The 15,824-nt window shown below is 56.5% G+C and overlaps 2 protein-coding genes across 4 annotated transcripts in view; one reads left to right on the plus strand and one right to left on the minus strand.

Moving 5' to 3' along the window:
• Window positions 1-2,229: 2,229 nt before the first annotated feature.
• Window positions 2,230-4,223, plus strand: BRD3OS (BRD3 opposite strand). The gene has a single exon (XM_081339697.1). The coding sequence runs from the start codon at window positions 2,356-2,358 to the stop codon at window positions 2,611-2,613; it is 258 nt and encodes an 85-aa protein (XP_081195823.1). The 5' UTR covers window positions 2,230-2,355; the 3' UTR covers window positions 2,614-4,223.
• A 297-nt stretch (window positions 4,224-4,520) lies between these two features.
• Window positions 4,521-15,824, minus strand: part of BRD3 (bromodomain containing 3) — a 32,645-nt gene continuing 21,341 nt past the window's right edge. For 2 of the 3 annotated variants that reach the window (XM_081339694.1, XM_081339695.1), the window contains 6 exons: window positions 15,496-15,690; window positions 14,892-14,957; window positions 12,431-12,666; window positions 11,849-12,141; window positions 7,070-7,198; window positions 4,521-6,221 (listed from right to left, as the gene is read on the minus strand). In XM_081339694.1, the coding sequence (XP_081195820.1) occupies window positions 6,103-6,221; window positions 7,070-7,198; window positions 11,849-12,141; window positions 12,431-12,666; window positions 14,892-14,957; window positions 15,496-15,690 (1,038 nt within the window). In that variant the 3' untranslated portion in view covers window positions 4,521-6,102. The remainder of the gene's footprint in view (window positions 6,222-7,069; window positions 7,199-11,848; window positions 12,142-12,430; window positions 12,667-14,891; window positions 14,958-15,495; window positions 15,691-15,824) is intronic. The other variant, XM_081339696.1, reaches the window with a different exon arrangement.

The raw sequence follows: 15,824 nt of genomic DNA on the forward strand, positions 1-15,824 counted from the left end.
TTGATCCTCTCTCTATTCTACACCGCTTGAATATTCTTAACATTCTCAATATGGTTTTAGTAAGAAAGTTATGATTTAAAGAGGTTAGTAGTATATGCTGTTAAATCATATTCTCAAAATGTAAAGTGTATCTGTTTATGAAGAATTCTGGCTCTTCCATGCTCGGGTTCCTGCAAAAATCTATTCTTGGGAACTGTTCCGTCCCAGGTAGAAGGCGGGTGCGAGGAAACGGTCACTCTTGGCCTCTGAACTGGCAGTTTGTTCACACAGCAGAAGAAGCAGACAATAGGAGCCCACCTCACCAAGGGTTAATACGTGGTTAACAACATGAGCTACGTTAATTTTCAAATATATAGAATCGTGGTGTTTTATGTGGCTGTTATCTGCTTTTTTCCATTTCCAGATTATTGCTTTACTAGGTAACGGTAAAGGTTCCCTCGCACATGTATGCTAGTCGTTTCGGTGCTCATCTCCGTTTCAAAGCCAAAGAGCCAGCGCTTGTCCGAGGACGTCTCCGTGGCCATGTGGCCAGCATGACTAGATGCCAAAGGCGCACGGAATGCTGTTACCTTCCCACCGGAGTGGTCCCTATTTTTCTACTTGCATTTTTACGTGCTTTCGAACTGCTAGGTTGGCAGAAGCTCGGACGAGTAACAGGCACTCACTCTGTTACACGGCACTCGGGATTCCACCCGCCAAACTGCCGACCATCTGATCGACAAGCTCAGCGTCCTAACCCACTGAGCCACCGCGTCCCTATTGCTTTACTACAACAACATTATTGTTTGAATGCCACGCAACTGAGCTCAAGCAATTCAGCTAGGCATTTGACAAAGTAGACCACAACCTACTTCCTGGTAAGCTAGAAAAATGTGGGATAGATAGCATTACCACCAGATTGATTTGTAACTGACAAACCGTACTCAATGAGTAGTACTTAATGGTACTACATCTACATAGAGTGGGGTACAACGAGGTTCTGTCTTAGGCCCAGTACTCTTCAATATTTTCATAAATGACTTAGATGAGGGAATAGAAGGGGAACTCACCAAATTTGCAGATGACACTAAGCTGGCAGGAACAGCCAACACCCCAGAAGACAAGCTCAGGATCCAAAAAGATCTCGATAGACTTGAACAATGGGACTTATCCAACAAAACGATATTTAATGTGGAGAAAAAGAAGATTTTACACCTGGGCAGGAAAACAATAACTGCAAGAGGGACCTTGGAGTCCTAGTGGACAATCACTTAAACACGAGCCGGCAGTGTGCAGCAGCAGCCAAAAAAGCTAATACTATATTTGGATGTATGAATAGAGGCATAGAATCAAAATCACGTGAAGTATTAGTACTGCTTTATAAAGCAGTATATAAGGCCACATCTGGAATACTGTATCCAGTTTTGGTCACCATGTTACAAAACAAGATGTTGAGACTTTGGAAAACGTGCCGAAAAGAGCAACTAAGACGATTAAAGGCCTGTAGACTAAAACATACGAAGAAAGGCTGCAGGATTTGGGTTTGGCCAGTCTAGAGAAAAGAAGACATAGGGAGGACATGATAACAGCATTCCAGTATTTGCGACGTTGCCACAAAAAAGAGGGGGGCGGGGGCGCGTTATTCACCAAAGCACCAGAGGGCAGGGCAAGAAACAAGGGCTGGAAACGGACCAAAGAGAGAAGCGACCTGGAATTAAGGAGAAACTTCCTGACAGAGGAACAGCTGGCCTCCAAAAATCGGGGGGGGGGCGCTCCATCCCTGGAGGCTTTTAAGAAGCCGCTGGACAGCCGCTTGTCTGAGAGATGGCACAGGTTCTCCTGCTTGAGGGGGGGGACTAGAAGACCTCCAAGGCCCCTTCCTGCTCTGTTTTGACTGATTAAAGCAGGGGTCTTCAAACTTGGCCCTTTTATGACTTGTGGACTTCAACTCCCAGCATGGCTGGCTGAGGAATTCTGGGAGTTGAAGTCCACAAGTCATAAAAGGGCCAAGTTTGAAGACCCCTGGATTAAAGGAAAGCCGGGCTCCTTCCCCAGCCGCCCGCGGAGAGCACGCGGGGCGCCCGGCCGAGCACAGCCGCCTCCCCTCGCGCGCGCTTCCAGGGGCCTGGCGGGGGCGGCAACGGCCGGAGCTCCGCCCACTGACGCGCCCCCGGCCCTCCCCGCCCCCGCGTAGCGAGGAGACGCGCCGACGCCGGAGGAGGGGGAGGAGGGGGAGGGGCGGCCGGGGCCGGCGGGCCGCGGCTTTGGCGACGGGGCTGCTCCGCGAGCGTGCCCGGGCCGGCCGGCTGTGCGGGACGCCCCGCCCCCCCTTTCCGCTCCCTTCCAGGCGCCCCCCGCGCCTGCCCGTCCGGGGCGATGTCGGCGAGACCGGCGCTGGCCGAGAAGGCGCTGTCCGAGGCTTTCGCCCGCCTGCGCTACCGGGACGCCTCGCTGCTCATCTGGCAGCGGCAGCAGCAGCAGCTGGAGGCCGGCCCGCCGCCCGCCACCTACCTGAGCCGCAGCCGCAGCGCCTGGTACTCGCAGTTCGGCAACCAGGCCGTCCTGGTGCGGGACGGGAGCAAGCTGGAGGGCCTCCGCGACGCGGGCCAGTCCCGCTTCTGCGCCCTGATGTGACCCCGCCGCTCTGCGGCTCTGCCTTCGCGCTCCGGCCGCGGCAGAAGAGAGAGGAAGGCGCCGCTCCTGGAGCCGGAGTCGCCTGCAGCACCTCGGAGTCATCTCGGCGACTCTGCGAGCCTTTGCCCCCCCCCCCCCGCTTCAAGTGGCCGGCCGTTCCAGCCGCTGACAGCTTGTGGCGGCAAAGTGGCTCCTGACCTGCCGATGGACCACCGAGGCCGAGGGAGCCAAGGGCAGAGCAGCTGCTGGAAGGAAGGAGCCCCGAGGAACAGGAGCCCAGGTGCCTCCCCAAGTTTACAAGCCAAGAGCCCCCTGAAGGGATTCCCAGCCCCCACCTCTGGACCTTTCCAGCAAATTGGGAGGGGTAGGAAAGGAGGCCCGGGCACAGGCATTCTCTCTAGGCCAGGGGTAGGCAACCTCTATGCTATGCTGGCTCAGGAATTCTGGGAGTTGAAATCCACGACTCATAAAAGAGCCGAGGTTGCCTACCCCTGCTCTAGGCCCTTCCCCACATCCCCAATGTGCTGGCCGAGGCTGACTGGAACTGTAGTCCCCACAGATTGGGTATAGCAGAGATGGAAACCTAGCCCCTTTCCTGCGAACTTTGGGTTGGGGAAGGCTGAACTCCACACAGGAGTTTCCTCTTGGACCACCAGTCAAATCTGGACCCAATCCTGGACCCCAAAGCCGTGCCCTGAAGTTTTGTTTCGAACCCAGAGCAAGCTGGGCGATGTTGCTTCTTGGGGAACATGCAGATTTTGTGCACCTTTGGGGCTCTTCTGTGGCTTCCCCTACTGGGCAGGATGGAGCTATTCCAGAGCTGCCTGCCCAGCAACCTCGCTGGTGTCCAGCAGAGAGGGTGAAATGCAGCAGTGCTCACTCTGGGCCTCCCTCGTGGCTGCTGGTGGGGGTGCTGTGCCCCCCCCATGTTCCTTGTAGGCCAGGCCAGCTTCTTTGCTGTGGGTGGACAATTGGGAGCGTATGGGCAGAACTCGCTTGCTGAAATCTGGCCTGAAGCCTTGGGGCCTGTTCAGCCCAAGGCCTGCCGGGATTCCTCCACAGGTTTCAGTAGCAACTTCTCCACATTCTTGGCTTTGGCCACAGCCTGCACCGCTGTGCGAGCCCTGGGCTGCTGGTCCAAATCTCAAGCAAACTTTCGCCTAGCTCAGAACTGCAGGCACGTGGCAAGGAAGCCAGCTGGGCTTAAGAGGCCGTGTTTGTACCGATCGGCTGGGGGAAAACAGACTTGCACAGAAAAGCAGATGCTTAACCGAGAGCCTTTGGTCCCAATAATGAAGGCAGGTGGCCAAACTCTGTTCCAGGCGACGTGGTCGACAGGGCTGTCCAGGAGCCCCATCTGAGGACCATTTCCACGTTCTGGGTTTTCCAGACGCGTTTCCTTGGTACTGACGCAGACACAGTGATGATTCTCAAAAACCAGCCTGCTCTGCTCTGCGTCTAACTGTACAGCGAAGCATCTGATGGGAGAACCAAGTTGGAATCCCTCCAGTTCTGGGAAGCAGCCCTTGCAAATCGGGGCAGCCGGCCTTCTCCGGCCAGCCTCAGAAGCTGCTCTTTGTGCGTATTTGGTAAACAGCGGTCAGTCTCTGCGAGGTCCCAAATGTGATACCAGTGAGGAGGACCCAGGAGGATCCAGTTTTAAAGGTGCAGCGGACAATGTTCAGCACTTTCCAACTGGACTTTGCTGCCAGAGACATGACTTTCAAGCTGCATCACTCAATAAAGAATAACTGCACGCACTTCTGCTCCCAGGCCTGTTACAGTGTCAAGTACAGAAGTGGCATCTGCTCTTAAATGGGTCTTTGTTGCTTTATTTTTTTTCCAAACTGTTCTACTTTAAAACAAGATACAGAGAAAAAGACGGACGTGGGAGAAGACTAGGAATATACAAATAAAACATGCTTTATCTGGAAGTTACCGATACCTGTAAGTCCAAAGTCTATACAAAAAGAAACCCAAAGAATCCCATTCCCCCAAACTGAATCCACGTACAAGGAATAAGCACCAGAACAGGAAACTATCAAAGGTCCATAGCACCTGTTGGTTAAAAAGTCAGATACGTTTAAATTAAAAGGATTCCCAATTTTCTTTCAGAGCTTAGTTTTAAAAACAACACAAACCTACATTTTGTCTGCTGCTCTTCAAAACGCAGGATACATTTTTAAGTGACCACTGGAGTTAATAAATAAAGTATTTCTATGTACATGAAAAGGATACTCGATTCCGGGTGTGTCGTGTGCAAAGTGCAGGTCTCCAGGGCAGGCTGGAGAAACAAAATAGCTCCTAAAAAATGGATGATCCTTACAAAAACATCGCTTGCCCACCCTCCCCTTCCCCAAAGCATATTCTCCCACCGTACCTTGAGGTAAAAGTTTTGATTATTTGGAAACCTGCACTCGCACAACGCACGTGTCCTCCTGGCTAGGAGGGAGCCCGGCACGCAGTTCAGCCAGGGCACCGCCTCGGACTGCCTGCCGTCGGGGGCGCCTCGCCATGGATCTGGCAGCCCCTTTGTTCTCACGGAAGCTGCCCTGCTGCTTGGAGGGGGAACAGAGCGAGGGACCCCCGCCCTTCCAATGCCAGGGTCAGAACGGAAGCCCAGGCTGCTCGGAGACACCGAGCAATGGGGCTGCGCAGGCTCCCTCTGCCCGGTGGCCGAGGAGCCGAGCTGCTATGGCCTTCTTGCCCCCCCCCCAAAGGGTGATGGGCGATGCCATCCTGCACGGGCAGACACAAGGCCTTGCCAAGGGTGGCTGGGCAACCACTTGCTGGGTCCTGGTCGCGTCCACTGCCCTCAACAGGGCAGCCACCTGTGACGAATTTTTCACAACCAGAGCATGAATCTATATATTGATTAAAAAAGGTAAAAGAAATATCTAAAAAGGTACGCTTTAAAAAACAATCCACAGTACATGAGCTTTTCCCCTCTTATCTATAAAAAAGATGAGGATCTTCCTCCCAGTGGAGAAGGGGAGAGGGTGCCAGGTGGTGAGGGGAGTCGGCAGACCAGCAGATTAGAACATGGCCGGCCTGGCCGCGTGGCCTCCTCCCACTGCAGTACCGTTCACCGAGGAGGCTCCCCCCTCCAAAATCCCCCCCTCGCCTTCCAGGAGAATCAGCCCCGTGGCCTGGCCAGAGGAGCCTGCCAGAAAGGGCAGAATCGCTCCCCCAGGCTGGGGGGGGGCAATAGAGTCTCTCTTCTCCTTCAGCATGTCGGGTTAAAAAAGGGTTTAGAGACTTCGTGATGCAAACTGTTTGCCACCAAGTCTAGTCAGGCGTTTGACCCAATAAAAGCAGGAAAGAGGAAACTCTTCTGAGGAGGGATCGTTCTGTAACACCGAGTCCTTTAAAATGGCTGCCGAAGAGTGGAAAACGCAGACTTGGTCGTGATGGAAGAGAGGAACCGTTAGAAAAATAAAACCAGGGGACAGAGATTCCAGTCCGGCCAGGCCAAAGAGTCCCCCCTGGTCATTCTGAGTCGCTGCTGTCGGAACTGGAGCCGCTGGAGCTGGTGCTCCCCGACTCGGAGCTGCTGCTGCTGCTGAGGTGAGAGGGGCCGCCGGACGGTGCCGAGGAGCCGGATTTTTCTAGCAAGCAAAAGGAGCAGAGGTGAGCGGTCAGCTAAGCCCCAGCTCTGGCGGGGCAGCTCCCTCCCCGGTGCCCCCCGCTCCCCTCCCCGGTCTCAGGCCTGAGATACCCGTCCGTCTGTCCCTGTCTTCTTTGGGGCTTCCCTGCTTCAGCTCAAAGCCCCTACAGAAAGCAGCCTGGGAGTCTGGCCTTGGGGAGGGGGGGGGGATCCTGGCTGATGCTTGAAAAAGACCACCAAGAGATCCCAGGGCTGGGAGACCTAAGAGTTGCTCTGGCAAGTCATAGCCCAACTTTGAGGCAACTTCATGTTTTAACACATTGTTGAAACTCAAGTCCTCACTCCACCCCTCAGCAGATTATTTAGTTATATCCAAGTGGCAGGTGAGACCAGCCCTGCCAATGGTTAACACAATGTGCTAGGATGGAGGGGGGGGACCACAGGGTAGCTTATAGGTCCACCGAGAGGCTGAGAAACTGAGCGAAAGAGCCAGGATGTGGCTGCCACGTGAGGGCCAGGGAAGAGGGTGGAGGAGATGGGAATGCCAGGCCGAGGGGAATCGGGAGACGAGCCGTGAAGGCAGCCGGCACAGGAAGGAAGGTGGCCAAATCTTTCCCACTGGGACCAGATTTTGCCCCCAAACATCCATTCATGGTGTCAGAAGAACACGGCCCCCCGCAGCCCTTCAGACTCCCTGCATCTTTGCCCTCGCTCTGCTGGCCCCGAGCTTCTCCCTGCAGACACCTCGGGGGGACCCTCTGCCTCCCCCCCAATTGACCGTGGAAGGCAGATGGAAGGGCTGGGGGCCTCTGCCGTCTGCAAGGCCGGCCTGCTTGCAGCCCCGCTCACCTTTCTTGGCTGGCTTCTTGTTGTTGCTCAGCTGCCCGCTCACGTCCTGCAGGCGCTTCTCCAGCTCCTTCTTCTTTTCCTGAGCCATCTCCTCCTTGGACTTGGCCGCCTGCTTCTTCCCACTCGCGGCTGTGGGGAGGAAAGCGGAGGGGCTCAGGCAGGAGGAGAGCCGGCATCCCAATTTCCTGGGAGGGCAAGAACCGGGATGGCCCCTCGGGCTGCATCGGACGGAAGGCTCACCCGCTGCGGGCGCGGCATCAGGCCTTGGACCGAAGGCGGCTCCGGACAGCGGTCCAGACGGCCAGGGCTCGGCTGCCCCCTGCGACAAGGCCGGGGCCGTGAGGGAGACAGGAGGGCTCAGAAGGGCGGGGGGCCAGCTCCTCCTCCCAGCCAGAAGCTCCTCGGGCTCCGCAGCAGAGGGGAGTGGCATGCCTTCCAGGGCCTTTCAGAGGCCCAGCCCGAGCAGCCGGATGGAAACGGATCCCCCCTCCTTCCACAGGAGCTAATGGGAAGGGCCACCCCCTCCATGAAAAAATACAAATTACAGAACCCCCCTGCCCCCCATCCAGCAAAAGGGGAAACCCCCTTCCCTCAAGATTGGCCCCTCCCGGAAAGAAATTTTCCCGACATCCGGGCGGCAGCTGCTCTCCTGCCACCCCCTGCCTCAGAGACGGTGGTCCTTCCTTCTTCCCAAGCAGGTCCTCGCCCCCAGCCTCCCCCAGGAACACAGGGGCCACTGGTGTGTAGAGAAAGGCAGCGCCGAAGGAGCCCGAGTTGAATTACAGAATGTGTTGTACAAACTCAGAGTTGACGGTTGCCGAACATGAGAGCAGAACAGTGATGCATGAAGGAAATGAAGTTTGTACGACAATCTCTATTCCTACTGATCGCCCTGCACACTTTATTTCCTTCCCACGCTTAGCCAGCAGAGAGGAAGGCAACAGCACCAGGCTACTAACTGGCCGGCTGATAACTGACCGGGAATGCTTGGGGTCATTTCAGCCTTGGTGGACGTCTTGGAGCCTTGGTGGAGCAGTGGGCTAATGCCTCCTTAAGTAACACCAGCTGCCTGCAATTAGTGCAGGTTCGCATCCCACCAGGCTCAAGGTTGACTCAGCCTTCCATCCTTCCGAGGTAGGTAAAATGAGGACCCAGATTGTTAGGGACAATAAGCTGACTTTGTAATAATGCCGCTTGGGGTGCGTGTGAAAGCCCTAACAAGCAGGCATATACATAGAATGAAGGCTACTGCTAAGCTTCAAGGAACCAAGGCTCGGCTCCCCGTTTCCAGGCGGCCACCACAGGAGCCTTGGAAGACCCCTGAACACGGCGGATCAAAGGGGAGAGAGCAGCTTCTGGAATGGGCCACCCAGGTCGTTACATCTCAGAACGGTCAGCAGGATGGATGGTCCCCTCCCTTGAACTCAAGGAAGCCGGCAGTCTCCAGCAGCAGGAGAAATGGGCAGCCCTCTCTGAGAAGTCCTGAGTGTAAATCATCTTGCGGGTTCGTTTCCGAACGTCTCGTTACCAGGATAGGCAACTTCTCCAGCGGAATTTAGGGGCCGCCAGAGCCGGCCGAGGGATGTGCCCACAGCCTTCCAGGTCTGCCAGGACAAAGCGCAAGAGGGCCACGATGCCAGCCTCGGGACTGTTGATGCGATTAAAGGAAACTGCTGAGCCCCCGTGGATTTGGGAGGGTGGAGATGCAGCCTGGACTTGAGCAGGGCTTTTGGCTTGGGCCTTCCTTCCGGCTCCACCTCTTCTCCTTGACTGGGTCGGCAGGGTGGACCCCACCAGGAGCACTGCTTCCCCTCCTCCCCCGTTTGCCATGGTCCAAACAGTTTCAGCAGCTTCACCACGCTGGATTTCTGAGGAGGGCACATTTTGATCACCCAGTGGGACTTCCTCCCCTTCTTTCTCTGCTGTGCCTAACGTGTCCCTCAGCTGCTACAGCCAGATTAAGAGTCCTTTGTTATTTATGGACAGTATCATTTACTCAGAGTATTCCTCTGCTCGCTCCATTAAGTGCTCGTCTCTGTTAAACAATTGCCTTTCCCTTCCGATACTATGAATTCACGCTTGCTCTCTTGTCTCATCTTTACAGGTAGTCCTCGAATTACAACCATTTGCTCAGTGACTGTTCTAAGTTACAATGGCACTGAAAAAAAGAGAATTGTGACTGCTTTTCACGCTTATGACCGCTGCCGCGTCTCAGGGTCACGTGAGCAAAATTCGGGCACTTGGTAACTGGTTCCTCTTTATGACGGTTGCAGCGTCCCGGGGTCACATGATCCTCTTTCGAGACCTTCTGACAAGCCGAGTCAATGGGGAGCAAGATTCACTTAACGAGCACAAGATTCACTTAACGACTGCAGTGATTTGTTTAACAACTGTGGCAAAAAAGGTCATAAAACGGGGCAAAGCTCAAAAACTGTCTTCCTTAGCAACAGAAACGTCGGGCTCAAGTGTGGTCGTAAGTCGAGGACTGCCTGTATTTATTTGCTCCTTTGTAGACTTCTGTCCCCCCCTTCCAGAGCTCCAGGCAGGGCTGAGTGCTCCTGTGAGGTGAGGCGGAGGGAGGCGCGGCGCCTGGCCCCAAGGGTCCCAGGGAGATGGTGGGGCCGAGGTGGGCCTGGGTCTCCTCAGGGCCTCCCCCTCTGCACCGACAGGCAGGTGGGGATCTCCCAGGGGCTCCAACCCTTCCGTCTTCTGCTGGTCAAGACAGGCTCCGGTCGCAGGTTCCCCCGTCAGGGTCTTCGCCCCCCCATTCCCACAGGCCTGGTTTGGTCCTTGCCAGACACAACTGTCCTCGGCCCGGCGGTCTGTAATCCATGGGGGGGAGGGAGGGGGGCGTCCCAGAGTAGCCAATCCTTCACCCCACATTCACCTTTCCTCTTTCACGGCTGGAGGAAAATGGTGGTCCAGAATCCCACTCGGGCCGATGCAGCTGGTCTCACCAAGCCCACCTGCTCCAGCAGGAAACAAGGCTGCTCAGGGCGCTGCCAAGGCCTGAGGGACATCCGGCCCCATCCCTGGTCCCAGCTTCGGCCTGATGGGCTTTGTGGCTTTGCAAGGGGAGAGGCTGCCTGCCTCTCTCTTCTGCTCTCTGGGGACCCGTCACTCTGCCCTCCTTTTTTTCCCTTTTCCTTTTTCCAGCGGGGCTGTCTTCTATGGCAGCCTGGAAGCTGCTGCTTCTGAGCTCTGGCGGTGCAGAATCTCTTTTCTGCCTCCTACGCTGGGCTTGTCTGCTTAATTCTCCTGACGGAGAAAGATTTGCTTTCTCTGAGGCTCCTGCTGCAGCACTTCCCTTCTTTAAATGTGAAATCTTTACACTTTCTCAGCGGGCCAATTCCCTTCTAGGATCCTCTGGGCTTCTCGGCTCCTATCCCAAGCAACGCCCTAGGCTGACCTTTGCTGCAAAGACAGGAACACAGCCAGTGCACCAGCATTGCAGGCCATGAATACAGAGATCCACCCGGTTATAGTTGCATTTCCCCTGGCTAAGCTTTCAGGCTCTCAAACGTCCAGCCAAATCTCTGTGGTTCCACTACAGGATATATTTCTTTAAGGACTCCCGCTGAACTGCCCGGGCAAAGGCTGGTGCTTTCACGGTCTTCTTAAGGAGAACCTCCAGAAAAAGATTAATGCTCAGTTGCATCTAGTAAATTGCCACTCACCCACAACTTAATCATGGGAGCAACTGATTATCGTTGCATGAGGGAATGACCGGGGGTTGGGGGAGGAGGGGGGAGAGAGAGAGACAGTGACTGGAAAACGACCAGATGCGGAGGGGCAGCCCACAGCTGCTTAGTGGACAGAGAATAAAGTTTGGAAAGGATCCCGCCTCAATTACCAGGATGTGAAAGGAGACAGCAGGCGACTTGCACTTTCAGACTTCCAAGGTTCTGCTAATGCAGCCTTGCAATGGAGCAGAATTAGCTCCCCTGCTCCATCTGAGAAGGCTAGAACCACACACCGCACAGAGAGGAAACCAGAACTGTGAGGTCTCTAGGGCAGCCACCAGTCAGACGCCTCTGCTGCTGCTGCCGCCTTTGCCTTCTTCTCAAGTCTTCCCGTGAGTGGGGAAGCAGAAGCCCACCTCCTCGCCACCCAAAGGAGGCGGCACAAGAAGGAAGAGGGAGATGAAACCCACCAGGCGGTTAAAAGTAAATCGTCCCCCAGCACCATCTGCTCTCACAAGGCACTCTCCCAGCTGGGGGGGGGGGGTTTGAGGACCGTGACACACACACACACACACACCACACCCCGGGAGGGTTTGGGCTGCCTGGGACTGCTGGTGCAGGCAGAAGAGTCACCTGAACGCGGAGACCAGCGGAGAGGCAGAGAGAACAGCCTGTTCTCAGAGCAGGTATGTTTCCCTGCTCTGGGCGTGTATATTCAGGGGGGGGGAGAGTTTGGAACGGATGAGACAGTCCTACTTCAAGCTCCTGCAGCTCCCCCAAACTAGCAGCCCGGGCGGGGGGCGGCTCTTGGCTACAATTTCCCCAGCTCGTTTGAACCCAGCATTTCTTTTGCTGGCGTCTCTCCCACACCACAACTGCTGCTCTCTCAGCTACCTGCCGATGGACAGAGAGGCCCTTATAAATCGGAGATAGATGAACTGTTTCACGGCTAGGAAAAATATAATTCTGATTTTCCCCCTTGCCCAACTGAAATTGCCACAGAACCCCCGAGGCTTCAGGAGCCGCATCGTTCGGGAGCCGGGAAAGACACCCCCCCACCACCATTTATTTCTACGGCGCGAGGAATCCCACTTACAAAATGGCTTCCGCTGTTTTTTCTGCAAGCAAGACTTGACGTATCTCTCGAGTTCCCGCAGGGTGGTGGGCTTCAAGGTCTCAAAGTCGATCTCGATCTCGTCGGGATTGGAGTCCCTGAGGGAGGGCTCTCGCGACTGGATGATGTGCACCACCCGACCCAGCTTCTCCCCCGGCAGGCGGTTGATGTCCAGGCTGAGCTGGCGCTTCTCGTCGTAAGTCATAGGGAGGCCCTCCTCCTCCTCCTCCGAGTCGTAGGTCGCCGAGGCCTGCTTCCCGGCCTTCTTGGGCTGCCTGTGGACAGGAGGGGAGCGGTCGGTGCCTGCAGCTCAGAGCCCCTTCCCCGCCCCCCCGGCAAGGCTCCCCAGCCTGGCGGCCTGAGAGGGTGGGCCGGCTCTCGGCAGGCAGCCCACTGCCGGCCCCCGGGCAGCCTTGCCAGAAATGCCACGGTCCTTTTGGCACCCCTTTCCCAGTGCCACTTGCCACTTTGTGTTGGCCAGCTGCGTAACGCCTTTGTGTGATCCTGGCTCCCCCTCCCTCCCTCGCCCACCTGCCCCAGCCAGCCCCGTCCTGGAGCAGCTACCTGTGAAGGGGAACTGTGCTGTTGGCCTTCTTGGCGGGGGCTTTCTTCTGCTGGGGGGCTTTCGCTGGCGGGGCCATCTTGGCTTTCTTCTCCTCCTCGGCTTTTGCCTTGTGCTTCTCTTTTTCCTTCTCTTTCTCCTTCTTTTTCTTCTCTTTCTCTTTCTTCTCCTTCTTCTTCTTTGGCTTGTTCACCGGTGCTTGCGAGAGGGCGGCCAGCTGCTCATGGACGGCCTTTAGCTGAGAGGGAAGGCGAAGGAGGGAAGCTGAGCCGACCCACGACACCCCCAGCCCCACTCGGCCCTGGCCAGAGGATGGGGAGGCTGGCCCCCGTTCCCCTTCCCCCCCCCCCGCCACTCTTGGCCTTAGGCAGGCAGGCCAGCCGGCTCAGGGGCGTGAAATGTTCACGGGACCAGCAGCTCCCGGCATTTCAGCCCAGCCCCAGCCCCGGCTGCAAGGGACTGGCACAAGCCGCTCCTCAGCGGCTGCATGCGTAAGGCTTTCCCGCTGGGCCACAGGCGCGGCTCACTTGCTGGAGCATCGCATGGGAGGTGAACACTGCAACGGCGCATGTTTTTAACCTGGCATGGACTAACTGCGAGTCAAGAGGCAATTGGAGAAATTTGTTTCCTTTCGTTTTTGCTGGATTTGCTATTTTTTAACTTTCGTGAGATGCCCAGAGATGGGCAGTTGTACAAATCAAATCATAAATAAATAAATAAATGTAAGCGAATTTAAATCCAATCTCGCTGTAAAGAATCCTCTTCCACCGAGGATCCAAGGATGGTCCCCTTCGGCCTCGGCTAGCTCAGGCTGCCTGCAGCACCCAGAGGCAGCCCCCCTCCCCCCCTGCGGTAGAGGGGGGCAGAGGGCTCACGAGTGCCCCCCCAGGAGATGCCCACTCGGCAGCTGGTAGGGAGCAGAAGACCAGGTGGCCAGCCTTTGCTGACCCAAACCTCTTTCTTCTTCACCCAGAGAGGAAGAGACAAGGTGGGGTTTGTTTGTTTGTGTGTGTGTGTGTGTGTGAGAGAGAGAGAGAGAGAGAGAGAGAGAGGCCCCTGCCTTGTCCACCGATCCCACCTCCAAGACCGTCTTGTACAGAGGATCGAGCGTGGGGGTGCCAACCTTCTGTTTCGGCTCCTACACACTTCCATAAAGGGTCGCAGGAGTTGTATAGTGCAGGGCTTTTCAACCTTTTCACCCATTGTACCACTTTTAGGATAAGGCAACATCCGAGGACCACCAGTCGCCTAGCTCCAGCCGTCTCTCGCTCAGGCTTGTGCGGTGCTACCACCGGTTCAGCTCATTCCCCTCCCCCACCACTTTTCTAGGATGCTCGCCTACCACCTGCCAGGTGCCAATGTGCCACAGCTGGTACCCGTACCACTGGTTGAAAAGCCCTGGTATAGTGCCTAGTGAAATTGGGGACGGCCCCAGTCAAGGCTTCTTTTGTTAAAGGGACCCCGATTCAAATCCTCACTCAGCACTGATACTCACCAGCAGCTTTGGCAGGCTGCCCCCTTGGTCCACCTGCCCGGGCTACGTGCAGATGCCACGGTACTCGTGAACAGGCCCTCCTGGTCCCCTTTCCCCCAGGGCTCCCCCAGCAACAGCTCCTTAGCACTCCCCCCTCAGGCTTCCAGTGAAAATCCAGTCTAAAAAGTGGCAGGCACCATCCCACTTCTGGTTTTAATTCAGCCCAACTCTAAAATCTGGATGGAACAGAAACTGAAAAATGAAGCACCTGCTGCATGCTGTATATGAATGTTCAAAGGAAGGCAAGGCAATTCTGAGGCACCGGGGAGAGAAGTGTCGCTACGTTTATTCCCCATAGTCATGAGGACTAGGCACTTGTTCACTGAAAACTAAAGCAAATTCTCAGAAAATCCGGTGGCAACCCCAGGCATCCCCAAGGAGCAAAAGCAGCGTTCACCCAGAAGGGGCCAGGCGGCTGGCAGGCCTGATCCCAGCCACCCCGCTGGAGGAAGGCTGCAACTGGGAAGGGTCTGCCGCCGTGACCCCCCCCCCCAGAAGGCAGCGGGCAGACGTTTGGGGCAGAGCTCTCCTGTGGGCCAAGGAAAAGCCCCACCTGCCCGGAGCTGCCCACCAGGGGCTTTCCCGGCCTGTCAGCTTTTACAGACCCCCACCTGGCCTATCCCATGGGGGCGCTTCCAATCCACAGCACAGCTGCCCCCCTCGCCCTCAGGGAGACCCGGGAGGGCTTCTATGGGGAGCAGCTGGTGGGGCAGGAGGAGAATTGGCTCTCCCCAAGTTCAGGCATGGGGCTGACCCCCACCTGCCTTGCATCTACCCACCAAGCCCTCCTGGGCCAGCACCACCAAGGCACCGACCAACTGCTGGGACGAAGCGTTTCTGAAGGGCCTCATAAATGCTACGTGTCTGCACACAATACAGAAGGGAAAGCATTTTATAAAAGGGAAAAAAAGGAAAAAATAAACAAATACATTCCATCCATTCCAGTCTCGGGAGTCAATGACCTTGTAGCACTGCCTCAATGATCGGGAACAGTCCTGTGTGAACAAGAAGACAGGCAGGGAAGCAAATCGGGTGTCCACACCGCACCCTGAGTCAGGGGGCAGGGGGGGGGTCCACGGAACCACACTTTGGTTCCTGGGGAAGCCTGGGACACTTTGAGTCTTTGGTTTCAAGTGCCAAGTTTCTAGTCCTCACCGCTGTGGCAAATGTAGGAAAAAGGAGGGCGGTTGCTTTTCTACAGAGGAGGCCTGTGAGTTACTTTACACAACCACCGAGGCGCCAGGCGGATCTCTGGGAGGCGTTGTGGCCTCTCTTTGTCCACGTTCGCATTTCCTCCGCTCGGCACGCAGCAGCCCTGCCTTTCCCGACTCTCTCCATCTCCTCCTCAGCTACGGGAGGTTTCGTAAAGAAAGCGGGACTTGCTGATCACTCCAGTGGCCCCTGGGGCCAGAACGAGCGTCTCTGCAGGGCCCCGGCCGAGGGTCCCCGCACCGTCAGCAGCCTCCAGGACCAGGCGTGGCCCTTTCGCAAGCGGCCGAGCCCCCAACTGCTCTGACGGCCGTGGCCACCCACCTGCTCCTGCAGCTCCGCCAGCCGTGTGGCCCGCTCCTCTTCCGAGTCCGAGCTGTCCGAGTCGGAGGAGCTCCCCTCGCTGCTGTGGCTGCTCTCCGTGCTCTTGCTGACCACGGGGGCGGCGGTGGGCAGAGGGGGCGGCGGGGGGTCAGCAGGCTCGTCCGGCATCTTGGCAAATCGCATCTCAAAGACGTCCTGAGGGAACAGCCAGGTTTGGAGAGGAGGGCCAAGGTGCCCCCAGAAGAGGCAATCCCCCCCCTGGAGAAGGACGCCAAAGGCAGCCCGGGGCTCTTCGGATGCTGGGACCCCCATCGGAGCCGCCATCTAGC

Source organism: Vipera berus, assembly GCF_964194415.1.
Source record: "Vipera berus genome assembly, chromosome: 15".
NCBI lineage: Eukaryota > Metazoa > Chordata > Lepidosauria > Squamata > Viperidae > Vipera > Vipera berus.

What these genes read in the sequence shown, in the direction of transcription:
- BRD3OS (XM_081339697.1), top strand. Translation starts at nt 2,356, where the DNA reads ATGTCGGCGAGACCGGCGCTGGCCGAGAAGGCGCTGTCCGAGGCTTTC.